The sequence below is a fragment of the Staurois parvus genome, unplaced genomic scaffold, assembly GCF_062004578.1.
Source record: "Staurois parvus isolate SC_StPar_1 unplaced genomic scaffold, SC_StPar_1.0 ptg000155l, whole genome shotgun sequence".
Lineage (NCBI taxonomy): Eukaryota > Metazoa > Chordata > Amphibia > Anura > Ranidae > Staurois > Staurois parvus.
Genome location: NW_028317951.1, coordinates 5,076,518 through 5,089,622, shown reverse-complemented (window position 1 = coordinate 5,089,622; position 13,105 = coordinate 5,076,518). Strand labels below are relative to the sequence as shown.

At 43.5% G+C, this 13,105-nt stretch overlaps 1 protein-coding gene across 3 annotated transcripts in view; it reads left to right on the top strand.

Annotated features, from left to right (window-relative positions):
• IFT80 (intraflagellar transport 80) overlaps positions 1-13,105 on the top strand; it is a 201,043-nt gene that overhangs the window by 7,488 nt on the left and 180,450 nt on the right. The window contains exons 1-3 of one of the 3 annotated variants that reach the window (XM_089675442.1): positions 883-1,019; positions 1,125-1,184; positions 12,219-12,320. In XM_089675442.1, coding sequence (XP_089531568.1) covers positions 12,281-12,320 — 40 coding nt within the window. In that variant the 5' untranslated portion in view covers positions 883-1,019; positions 1,125-1,184; positions 12,219-12,280. Of the gene's footprint in view, positions 1-882; positions 1,020-1,124; positions 1,185-12,218; positions 12,321-13,105 lie in introns of those variants that run through there. The other 2 variants (XM_089675441.1, XM_089675439.1) reach the window with 2 other exon arrangements.

Below are 13,105 nucleotides of genomic sequence, written 5' to 3'. Positions count from 1 at the left end.
GGGGGGAAATGTTTGGCGCACAGGGAGGGTGATGAGTGTGGCAGGGGGGCAATTACCGGAACTTATCCCCTCTATGGCTCTCTCTGCAACAGCTGAATGCCAGGGAGAGGGAGAAGAGAAGAAGCCGGCTTTCAACTGCTGCAGAGAGATCCATACAGGGGATCGGTTCCAGCAATTGCCCCCCGCCTTGCCGATCATCCTCTCTGCCCACATCTGATTCACCCAGCTGCCTGGGCTCCCCTACTGGCCTGGACTGGTGGTACCCCCTGATCCACAGCCCTGGCGAGAACTATAGAAATATAGTACAACTATATGCAAAACCTTTTCCTGGTGCCTCCATGGGAGTACACCTGCAATAAGCTATGCCTTAGACTCCTCCCTCAGGACCACTGAATCTATAAAAGAAAGGATTAAGGTACCCCCCAGCATTCTTCTTTTTTTTTCCCTCATACCTTATGGTCAGTGAATGTACATTGGCTGCCCTTACCTTTCCCGTGAGCAGCTTCCGCCTGGGTTCAGCCTCTCTGTCTCAGTCCCTACTCTTGGGCAGTTAAGGCACTGATAAGGTACGGAGTCCCTTCTGGGGGTCTTTTGGGACAGCAGTTGTCGCTTATCCAGAAGCACTATGTCTGCCAACAAGTTCATGGCATTTGCTGTTATTATTCCTGTCCCTTCTTTCTCCTCAATGGCTTCCCATGTGATTACTTACTCTCCTCTGTCTCTCTGTCCCCCACTTGAGGCTCCACTCTTTTTCGTTGCTGTGATTCCTCTCTCTACTATCCCCAGGTACTTTTTCTCCCTCTTCAGTACAATCCTCTGCTTGTCTATCCTTTTTTTTTTCTTCTTTTTTTTTTCTTTCCCCTATAGAGCTGAATTTTTTTATCCTTCCAGGATGAGGGAGGAGTTTGTTTCCCATTTCTCCTCCCCTTCCACTATTTAATCCCAGGAGTTTTAGTGTGGCTTTGGTGGAGGCCAGCCTTGCTGAGAGCTCCTGGAAGTACTGTCAGTATTCATCTGTGGTAAGTTGTCTTGTTTTTTTTTTTTCCTTTCTCTCATGCACCCTCTTTTATCATTTCCTTTTTTTCCAAAAAACACAGTGATCTAATCCTCTTTCTGTCTTATAGCTGTTCTTTTTTTGCCCTCTGCTGTTCGCCTCCCAAACAAGACCCTCCTCTACTTCAAAGGTAAGAACTTCTGGCTGTGTAAGTAAATGAAAAAAAAAAAGTGCGCTTATGCTGGCACACTTACAGTGGGGCAAAGAAGTATTTAGTCAGCCACCAATTGTGCAAGTTCTCCCACTTAAAAAGATGAGAGAGGCCTGTAATTGACATCATAGGTAGACCTCAACTATGAGAGACAAAATGAGAAAAAAAATCCAGACAATCACATTGGCTGATTTGGAAAGAATTTATTTGCAAATTATGGTGGAAAATAAGTATTTGGTCAATATGAAAAGTTCATCTCAATACTTTGTTCTATATCCTTTGTTGGCAATGACAGAGGTCAAACGTTTCCTGTAAGTCTTCACAAGGCTGGCACACACTGTTGCTGGTATGTTGGCCCATTCCTCCATGCAGATCTCCTCTAGAGCAGTGATGTTTTGGGGCTGTCGCTGGGCAACACGGACTTTCAACTCCCTCCAAAGGTTTTCTATGGGGTTGAGATCTGGAGACTGGCTAGGCCACTCCAGGACCTTGAAATGCTTCTTACGAAGCCACTCCTTCGTTGCCCGGGCGGTATGTTTGGGATCATTGTCATGTTGGAAGATCCAGCCACGTTTCATCTTCAATGCCCTTGCTGATGAAAGGAGGTTTGCACTCAAAATCTCACGATACATGGCCCCATTCATTCTGTCCTGTACATGGATCAGTCGTCCTAGTCCCTTTGCGGAGAACCAGCCCCAAAGCATGATGTTGCCACCCCTATGCTTCACAGTAGGTATGGTGTTCTTTGGATGCAACTCAGCATTCTCTCTCCTCCAAACACGACGAGTTGTGTTTCTACCAAACAGTTCTATTTTGGTTTCATCTGACCATATGACATTCTCCCAATCCTCTTTTGGATCATCCAAATGCTCTCTAGCAAACTTCAGACGGGCCCGGACATGTACTGGCTTAAGCAGGGGGACACATCTGGCACTGCAGGATCTGAATCCCTGGCGGCATAATGTGTTACTGATGGTAGCCCACCATGGGGTGGGATCACATGCGTGATGTCCTCTGCTGGCCCCGCCTATTACAAATTTTTTTTTTCCCTTTTTTCGGGTCGCCGAAGTCTGACACCGTGATTGAGGTTGGATCTACTTTGGGGGACATTCTTTTATTAAAAGACTTGTCAAAGACCGTGTCCTGTGTTTTTTTACACTGTACTTTGTTTTTTTGTGAATTAGTAGCGGTACCATGTACTGCATACTCATTCACGTAGGGGGGGGGCCAGAATCTGGGGGCTTTGGGGGAGAGCCAAAGTACCTTGTCCCCATGTTGATGGGGACAAGGGCTTCTTCCCCACAACCCTGGCTGGTGGTTTGGGGGGGTCTGCGGGTGGGGGGCTTATCAGAATCTGGAAGCCCCCTTTAACAAGCCCCCAGATCCCACCCCCCCTCCACGTGAATGAGTATGGGGTACATGTACCGCTACTAATTCACAAAAAAAACCAAAGTATAGTGTAAAAAAACAGAGGACACGGTCTTTGACAAGTCCTTTAATAAAAGAAAAATCTCAAAGAATGTCCCCCAAAGTAGATCCAACGTCAATCACGAAGCCCGTCGCCGGCGACCGAAAAAGAAAAAAAAAAGTTCCGCGTCTGACGGTGGCTGCTAGCCTTCTGCTGCTGTGAGCCTGGGTGACAGCTCCTAAATATGTAAGGGGCGGGGCTACCCGGGGATATCACGCATGTGATCCCACCCCATGTGACGTCAATGATGTAATTTGGCCCGGGGTCACTCGGATGATGTGCCCGAGTGGCCCCGCCCCTTACATATTTAAGAGCTGTCAGCGAGACTCACAGCAGAAGGCTGGCAGCCACCGTCGGCCGTGGAAACTTTTTTTTTTTTTTTGGGTCGTCAGCGCCTTACACCGTGATTGACGTTGGATTTGCTTCAGGGGACATTCTTTGAGATTTTTCTTATTAAAGGACTTGTCGAAAGACCGTGTCCTGTGTTTTTTTTTTTTTTTTTTTTACACTACACTTTGGGTTTGTTTGTGAATTAGTAGCGGTACCATGTACCCCAAACTCATTCACGTAGGGGGGGGCCGGGATCTGGGGTCCAGATTTTGATAAGCCCCCCTGCCCACAGACCCCCACAACCACCAGCCAGGGTTGTGGGGAAGAGACCCTTGTCCCCATCAACATGGGGACAAGGTGCTTTGGGGGGGGGGAGCCCCCCTGCCCCAAAGCACCCCCCCATGTTGAGGGCATGTGGCCTGGTATGGTTCGGGGGGGCGCTTGCTCGCCCCCCCCTCTTTCCTGACCTGCCGGGCTGCATACTCGGATAATGGCCTGGTATGGATTTTGGGGGGGACCCAGTGCCGTTTTTTTTTTTTTTTTTAGCATTTTGGCGTGGAGTTACCCCTTAAGATACATACCAGACCCGAAGGGCTTGGTGTGGATGGGAGGGGGGACCCCATGCCGTTTTCTATTTATTATGGTGCTGGTTTTTAAATGTAATTCTCCCTTTTTTTTTTTTTTTTCTTCACTATAGCTCAGAAATTCAGCTGTCACTAACCCCCAGCTAAAAGAGAAAGTTTTCTTTATATCCCTAAAGGAAACCATGTTTACTTTGAGTTTATTAAAAGATACAAAGGTTTCTGTAACCGGGGAAAGTGATACATAAGCTTGTGAACTATAGAGAAGAAAAGAAAAAGGCTGGCATTTGCATTTAAAAATCAGTGCCGACATACACTTTGTATTGCAAAAAAAATTATTAACAGTTGTGTAAACCGAGGCATTATTTTCATTCGTAAACCGAAGATTATGTTAACCGAGGTGTTGGGAAACCGAGGTACCCCTGTATTAGTATGTAATCCCTTTATATTGGGATACATAGAACCAACATACATGTGAATTGGCAACATAGCACAACATTTGTGTCACATTTGAGATATCTGGCTAGGTACACTAACCTTGCCCAGGGACTTAGGGTTGATTCATACCACAGAAATAAAGGCAGGATTAGTGTTCAACAGCTTCGTGGATTAGTGGTTAGCACTGCTGCTTCACAACGCTAGGGTTGTTGGTTTGAATCCCAACCATGGCAATGAATTTGCATGATCTCCTTGTGTGACTACCCTAACATACATGTGCTGGTGGCAGCATCTTTGCTTTCTGTCTAAATGATCCCTGGAATGTGAATTAGAATGAGGCCTTGTCTGTTCAAACACCTTTAAAGTTGCACTTTATGTGAATGTCAAACGATGGGATGAGATAAGGGCCTGGACTAATGATTGATTTGATAATGCTGGTTTACATTCCACTCCCTTTTGGGAAGGTTTGTCAAACCAAGAGAAGAGTGAGCGAGAGGGAGAAAAGGATTTTTAAAAAAATTAATAAAATAATGGCATGGAGTTTCCCCCCCCCCCCCCCCAAATCCATAACAGACCCTTATCTGAGCATGCAGATGCCTTCAAAGATTTATTTCCTTTGTTGAATTGCCTGCTTTTCAAAGTGAGTACCAAGATGGCGGCGTGGCGTCAGCAATAGGGCTCCACCCAATGCGTTTCGTGTACCAACACGTTCTATTGGTGTGCCCCTGAGGACGTGTTGGTACACAAAATCCATTGGGTGGAGCCCTATTGCTGACGCCACGCCACCGCCATTGAGGAGCGTCCACCATTTTGATACTCCCTTTGCTATTATTTTTATTACTCCACATGGATATTTTAAATGATTACTTGTGACCATTAGAATAAAGTACTACACTATTAAGCACCTTTCTGGCTCCTGTGGCAGAGCTAATTCCTCCCCAGGACCATTTTGGCATCCACCCTGATGGATCTGGATGACTAACCCATAGCTGCCAGAATACCGCTGCACCCCCAGATGTGTGATGTGTATAACCCATGCGCATTAATACTTTTGTTCTGGTGAGTGTACACCCGTTCCAAGGGTGGACTACCTTTCACGAGTTCATGCACTACTGTTTGTCACGGATAAACCACACGTGCCATTCATAGGCACTCTCTGAGTTGGTACTCTCACATGAAGGACATTCCATTATTCAGGAATGATTATATGAACTTTTTTTAGCACCATTTAGCAGTTTACATCATTATTGCACTTATTTGCACTATTACTTTAAAATAGGATAGCTACATGATTAAAGACAAGGAAGATATATCATTATATTGGGAACTTAGAACTAGACATTCCCAATTATTTGAGATATAAGTGTGAAAATGTTTGACATTTGAAAATAGAATGTATGACATTCATTAAGAAATGCATTAGTTGTCTGATCATTTTGGAGAAACGGCAACCCAAAAAATAAATAAATATAGGTGTACTTTTTATTTTACATTATAAGTATTCTCATATGCAAACAGAAAACGCCAACAGGACAAAGCCTGCGGTTGTGAGCCACCTAGCGAACGTATACGGCATTGCATCTAGAAATGTGCCAGACGCGATTCTGGATTTACTAACAGAAAAAGAGTCTACAAAGTAGGTGCTTTTCAAGGCGTTGGCTAGACACCTTTCTGAAAACTGACAGGCTTGATTGATTGAATTGAGTCTGCCAGAATGTTCAGCGTCTGCTGGTAGACTCAATTCTTAGTAAATCAGGGCCATAGTGACATGCAGTGAGGGAGCCTCTCTGTATACTCTGCTCCCTCACTGTATACACTGCTCTTCTCTTGCCCCCTCCTTGCACACAATATCCCCCAACCCCCTCCCCCCTACAAAGATGGCCTGTCACTCAAATAAAAATATACATGAAAGTAGAAAAAAAATAAAATTGGAATCTCCCCACCTCACCATGAGCAGATGGTTCGGTTTTCGGCCACATGCATTCTGTATTTTCGGTATCACTTAGACACCAGAATTTTCATTTTGGTGCACCACTACAGAGAACTGTACTGCATCAGAGTAGAGTGTGGTGTCTCTTAGATTGTAAGCTCCAAGGAGCAGGGCCTTCCTATCCAGGGGCGGACTGACCATTTGGAAACACGGGCACTGCCCGGGGTCAGTAGGGGGCCCCATGAAATGCCCTTGGTACCTTTTTCATAGGCATTTTTGAGTTTGGGCAAGGACACGGGCCCCATGATCCCCTATTGCCCGGGGGGCCCCATGAGTTGTCAGTCCGCCCCTGCTCCTATCCCTCTTGTATTGAACTCTATGGTTGCTGTATTGTCTCCTGTTATATTGTAAAGCGCTGAACAAACTGTTGGCGCTATATAAATCCTTTATTATAATAATAGTAATAACTGTAGGCAAAAATGCATCTGGAGCCTGTTTTTGTGCTGTAAATTGACCCTTACTGCGTTCCAGTACAGTTCAGTGCAGAAAGAAAATGCAGTATGTTTTTACTTTTTTTTTTTTTTCTGGAACTGACCGCACTGGTGTGAACTATGCCATTGGAAACCATGTAACTTAGTATCAATGCATTTTTGATGCAGAAAAAAACCCGCACTGGACTGCATGTGGTGTGAACTGGCCCTGCGGGAAGGGAGTGATGTGAATGTACAATATATATGTAAAGTGCTGCGTAAATTGACGACGCCATATACCTGTAGTAAATAATAAATACTGGGGACACATATAACAATAAAAACTGACAGGCATTCTAATCCATATCCACTCTATCCAAAACTAAAAAAGTTTAGTTATACATTAAGGGTACTTGCACTCGTTATTTATATTTGAACATCAGTATTCCTGGCCAAAATTTCTTGTGCTTTATTTTATATATACGTAAAATACATTCTAAGATTTCTGAATGGAATTTTAACCTCCTTCCTATTAACATTTTACAAGCATAAAAATGCTGACTGATAACACAGATTTCCATATTATTATTTTTTTTTTTCCACTCATCTGTACGTAGCTCTTATAGATACATGTGTATATAGGCACCTTGAAAACTATGAGCTACATTTAGATCAGTAAAAAAAAGCCTGTATGCCTAAAAATGCTGCGCTTACAGGCAGCAGTGTGCAAGAGGCCTAATACATTATTATTATCATGATCGTCATTTTTATTATTACTACTACAAATGTTTACACTCACAAGCCACGTTATTAGGTACACCTTGCTAGTACCAGGTTTGACCCCCTTTTGCCTTCAGAGCTGCCTTAATCCTTCATGGCATACATTCAACAAGGTGTTGGAAAAATTCTTCAGAGATTTTGGTCCATATTGACATGAGTTACTGTTGCCTTTTTTTCATCTTGAACCAGTCTGCTCATTCTCATCTGTCATCAACAAGGCATTTTTGTCTACACAACTGCCACTCACTGGATATTTTTTCTTTTGTTGGACCATTCTCTGTAAACCCTAGAGATGATTGTGCATGAAAATCACAGTAGATCAGCAGTTTTTTAGAATACTCAGACCAACCCGTCTGGCACCAACAACCATGCCATGTGCAAAGTCCCTTTGTCAGGAATGGACTTGCCAATAGTGGTGGGACTCACCTGCCTTGTGGGCTGCAGTACCAGGGCTGGCCAGCGGGTGCTCTCAACAACCAGAGGCTCACTTCGGCAATTAGCCATCACCTGGGGCTGATTGCAGGTAGTGTATTTAAGGGATGGCCAGACCTGCAGTCGATGCCTTGTTGTACTGTTTGCTTGGCCCTGGTTTCCTGATCCTGTTTCTGCCTGTCCTGACGCTGCCTGAACTCTGCCTGTACTGACCTCGGCTAGTCCTGACCACTCTCCCGCCTGCTACTGGTACTCCGTTTGCCCATTTGCTATGACCCGGCCTGCCTGACAACTCTTGTATCGTATGTTTATCTGTTGGAGGTTTGGTTCAGTTTGTTTGCACTGTGTTATGTTTAGTTTTGCACTGCGTTTGTATTGTTAGTCAATAAATTATATTATTTACTATATCTGAAACCTGCATTTCCCTGTGTCAGTCCACACACTTCTGGTCATACCCGCATCCCTGACACCCTTAAATCCCCTTTCTTCCCCATTCTGATGCTCGGTTTGAACTTCACCAAGTTGTCTTCACCACGTCTAGATGCCTAAATGCATTGAGTTGCTGCCATGTGATCGGCTGATTAGCAATTTGTGTTACCAAGCAATTGAAAAGGTGTACCTAATAAAGTGGCCGGTGAGTGTATATAGCGCCAACAGTTTTCACAGAGCTTTACATATACACTGCTCAAAAAAAAAATTACACTTTTTTAAATCAGAGTATAGCATCAAGTCAGTTAAACTCCTGGGGTATTGATCTGGTCAGTTAAGTAGCAGAGGGGGTTGTTAATCAGTTTCAGCTTTTTTGGTGTTAATTAAATTAACAACAGGTGCACTAGATGGGCAACAATGAGACGACCCCCCAAAACAGGAATGGTTTTACAGGTGGAGGCCGCTGACATTTTCCCCTACTCCTCTTTTCTGACTGTTTTTCACTAGTTTTGCATTTGCTCAGTGTCACTACTGGTAGCATGAGGCGATACCTGGACTCTACAGAGGGTGCACAGGCAGTCCAACTCCTCCAGGATGGCACATCAATACATGCCATTGCCAGAATGTTTGCTGTGTCTCCCAGAACTCTCAAGAGCATTCCAGGAGACAGGCAATTACTCTAGGAGAGCTGGACAGGGCCGTAGAAGGTCCTTAACCCATCAGCAGGACTGGTATCTGCTCCTTTTTGTAAAGAGGAACAGGATGAGCACTGCCAGAGCCCTACAGTATGACCTCCAGTAGGCCACTGGTGTGAATGTCTCTGACCAAACAATCAGAAACAGACTTCATGAGTTTGGCCTGAGGGCCTAACATCCTCACTGCCCGGCACCATAGAGTTCGATTGGCATTTGTCAATGAACACCAAAATTGGCAGGTTCACCACTGATGCCCTGTGGTTTTCAGATGAGAGCAGGTCCACCCTGAGCACATGACGTGACAGATATGAGAGGGTCTGGAGAAGCCGTGGAGACCGTTATGCTGCCTGTAACATCGTTCAGCATGACCGTTTTGGTGGTGAGTCAGTGATGGTCTGGGGAAGCATGTCAATGGAGGGACGCACAGACCTCCACAGGCTAGACTATGGCACCCTGACTGCCATTAGGTATCGGGGTGAAATCCTTGGACCCATTGTCGGACTCTACGCTGGTGCAGTGGGTCCTGGGCTCCTCCTGGTGCATGAAAATGGCTCATGTGACGAGAGTATGCAGGCAGTTCCTGGAGGATGAACGAATTGAAACCATTGAATGACCCCCACACTCGCCTTACCTAAATCCAATAGAACACCTCTGGGATATCATGTTTCGGTCCATCCGACACCACCAGGTTGCACCTCAGACTGTCCAGGAACTCAGTGATGGCCCTGGTTCAGATCTAGGAGGAAATATCTCAGAACACCATCCGTCGTCTCATTAGTAGCATGCCTTGACGTTGTCAGGTATGCATACAAGCATGTGGGGGCCATACAAACTACTGAGTACCATTTTGAGTTGCTCAGCAAAACGGACTAGCCTGGTGCATCATTTTTTCACTTTGATTTTTGGGGTGTCTTTGAATTCAGTCCTCTGTAGGTTGATATTTTCATTTCCATCAAATGATGGAGCATCCTTACGTTCCTAGCACATTACCCAGTCCATATCAGTATAGATATCCAGCATGACATTTTTCCCTATTGAGATCTGATGTCTTTTCAAAGTGTTCTTTTAATTTTTTTGAGCAGTGTATTTTACATTCACATTGGTCCCTACCCTTAAGGAGCTTGCAATCAAAGGTCTCTACCTCACAATAAAGCAGAAATAAACCCATCAATTTAACAGTTTCCCAAAACCGTTTTATTCAAGGCATGCTCAAAATTATAACTGTCACATTTTTTTATATTGTCAACTGACCTGTCAAGCCATCAAATGGCTGGTGTCATAAATGATCACATGTGCAGCATCGTGCCATCTGTAGATCAAACAGAGGCTAAGATGGCAGCTTCCTTGGCTGGAAGGTTTAGATCTGTTTTGAAGCGGAACTAAACTCTCATATCCTTTTCAACCAAGGAAGCTGCCATCTTAAAGTGGAACTTTGCCCATAACAACTTGATAAATAATGTTCTTTAGCAAGGAACATACATTACATTCCACATTAATAATTATACTACCAAAATTAGCGTGTGCTGTAAATTGCCTCTAGCATTGCTCCTGTTTCTTCTGGCTGGAGGCTGCCATTTTTTGCTGAAGCCCAGGGCCCCTGAGCAGCAGTAAATCTTTAGGCTGTCAGTAGATCAGCCTCTAAAAATTCAGCACAGAGCTGAAACATAAAGCAACTGAGCATGTACAGAACAGGGTGAGACAGTGTATTACTGGATTTTAAACAGCGTAGGCACTCATTTTTAACATTCTATATTGCTATACCTGCAAAAGGGGCCAGCCTGAAGTGATCTAGCAGGAGTTCATTTTCTGACTAGAGTTCCACTTTAACCACTTCAAGTCTGGACACTTTCACTGCCTTCCAGTCCAGGCCAATTTTCTGCTTTCAGCACTATCACACTTTGACAATTACTCAGTCATGCAACACTGTACCCATATTAAATTTTTATCCTTTTTTGAATCAGATAAAGATTTCTTTTGGTGGTTGATCATCACTGAGTTTATTTTTTGCTATATAAATGAAAAAATACTGAAAATTTTGAAAAAACAAATGTTTTTGCTTAGTTTTTGTACAATTTTGCAAATAGATAATTTTTCTTCACTAATTTAGGCCCAAAATTTATTCCGCTACATTTTTGGGGTAAAAATAACCCAAAACAGTGTATATTATTTAGTCTGTGTGAAAGCTATAGAGTCTACAAACTATGGGATATATATTTGAAAACTGAGACCCTAAAATGCTGGACGCTGGTATGGCATATGGCAGTGATCAGGACGCTGGTATGGGATATGGCAGTGATCAGGACGCTGGTATGGGATATGGAGTGATAAGGTGATGGTATGGGATATGGGTAGTTCAGTGGCTAAATGGTTAGCACTTCTGCCTGGCAGTACTAGGGTCGCTGGTTCGAATCCCAACCCTGCCTGGAGTTTGCATGTTCTCCCTGTGACCGCGTGGGTTTCCTCCGGGTACTCCGGTTTCCTACCACACTCCAAAGACCTGCTGGTAGGTTAATTGGCTCCTGTCTAAATTGTCCCTAGTATGCGTATGTATGAATGTGAGTTAGGGACCTTAGATTGTACGCTCCTTGAGGGTTAGGGACTGATGTGAATGTACAATATATATATGTAAAGCGCTGCGTAAATTGACGGCGCAGAGAGAAGCGATCTTTACTTTCAGTTTCATTGTTTACTATGTGAGTGCTGTGATTGGTCACAACAGTTTCATAGTAAAATACCACGTGATCACCCGAACACAGTGATCACCGGGCTCTGGGGTGTGCACTGTGTGAGCCGAGCAGCAGCCATCAGTGCGGTCTGATGTACAGGAACATTAGCCCGCATCGGCTCTGCTTCAAGTCCGCCATCTATGTACAATGGGCGGATGGGAAAAGGTTAACCATTTCCAGTCCGGGCCAATCGTGGCATTCCTCTCCTACATGTAAAAAAATATATATATTTTTGCTAGAAAATGACTTAGAACTCCCAACCATTCTATATTTTTTTGCAGTGGCCCTAGAGAAAAAAAATAGTGGGCATTGGATATTTTTATGTCACATGATATTTGTGCAGCAATTTTTTTTTTTCAAATGCAAAAAAAAATACACGTTGTGGTCATGTGCGTGCCGCCTTCCCTGCACACCTATTGACACACCCCCACTTTTAATTTTGACATCTTTACTATCGCGGTGAAAAGTTTGAAAATGCCTGTAACATCATTACTTCTCTCCTGAGACTCCCTGTAAATCCAGGGCGTCAGAAGGAAGTTCCTGTGTGTCATGCACATCATTTCCTGAAAAGCCGACTGCTTCTGCTTTTGGCTATTGAATTTTCCTTGTTGGTCTTTGCTTCATATATATCAGGAAATGTATTAGAAAATGTATTTATGACATGGCTGTAAAGTCCCAATAACAAGATGTTAAAAAGAAAACATGACTGTTTTTTACTTCTTTATTCTATGCAGGTGAAATACCTTTTCCACTCTCGAAGAATCGAAGATTCATCACTTGTTTTTTTCTCGGCAAAATGAGACTCAAAACCTCTTTGTTAAAGGAACCAAAACATATCCTTTGCACTGCATTTTTTCAAAACAATATACCTTAATTTACAAAACAGGTCTTTTATATTTTCATGTAGCATTTATTACCTTACATCATATGGTCTTGGCCATCTCCTCATGCCTCCTCATTCATTCTTATGGTTAAGCTGTACCCCTAGTACTCAACTTCATTCATTCTTATGGTCAAGCTGTACCCTAGTACTCAACCTCATTCATTCTTATGGTTAAGCTGTACCCTAGTACTCAACCTCATTCATTCTTATGGTTAAGCTGTACCCTTAGTATTCAACCTCATTCATTCTTATGGTTAAGCTGTACCCTAGTACTCAACCTCATTCATTCTTATGGTTAAGCTGTACCCCTAGTACTCAACTTAATTCATTCTTATGGTTATGCTGTACCCTAGTACTAAACCTCATTCATTCTTATGGTTAAGCTGTACCCTAGTACTCAACCTCATTCATTCTTATGGTTAAACTGTACCCTAGTACTCAACCTCATTCATTCTTATGGTTAAGCTGTACCCTTAGTATTCAACCTCATTCATTCTTATGGTTAGGCTGTACCCCTAGTACTCAACCTTATTCATTCTTATGGTTAAGCTGTACCCCTAGTACTCAACCTCATTCATTCTTATGGTTAAGCTGTACCCTTAGTATTCAACCTCATTCATTCTTATGGTTAAGCTGTACCCTTAGTATTCAACCTCATTCATTCTTATGGTTAAGCTGTACCCTTAGTATTCAACCTCATTCATTCTTATGGTTAAGCTGTACCCTTAGTATTCAACC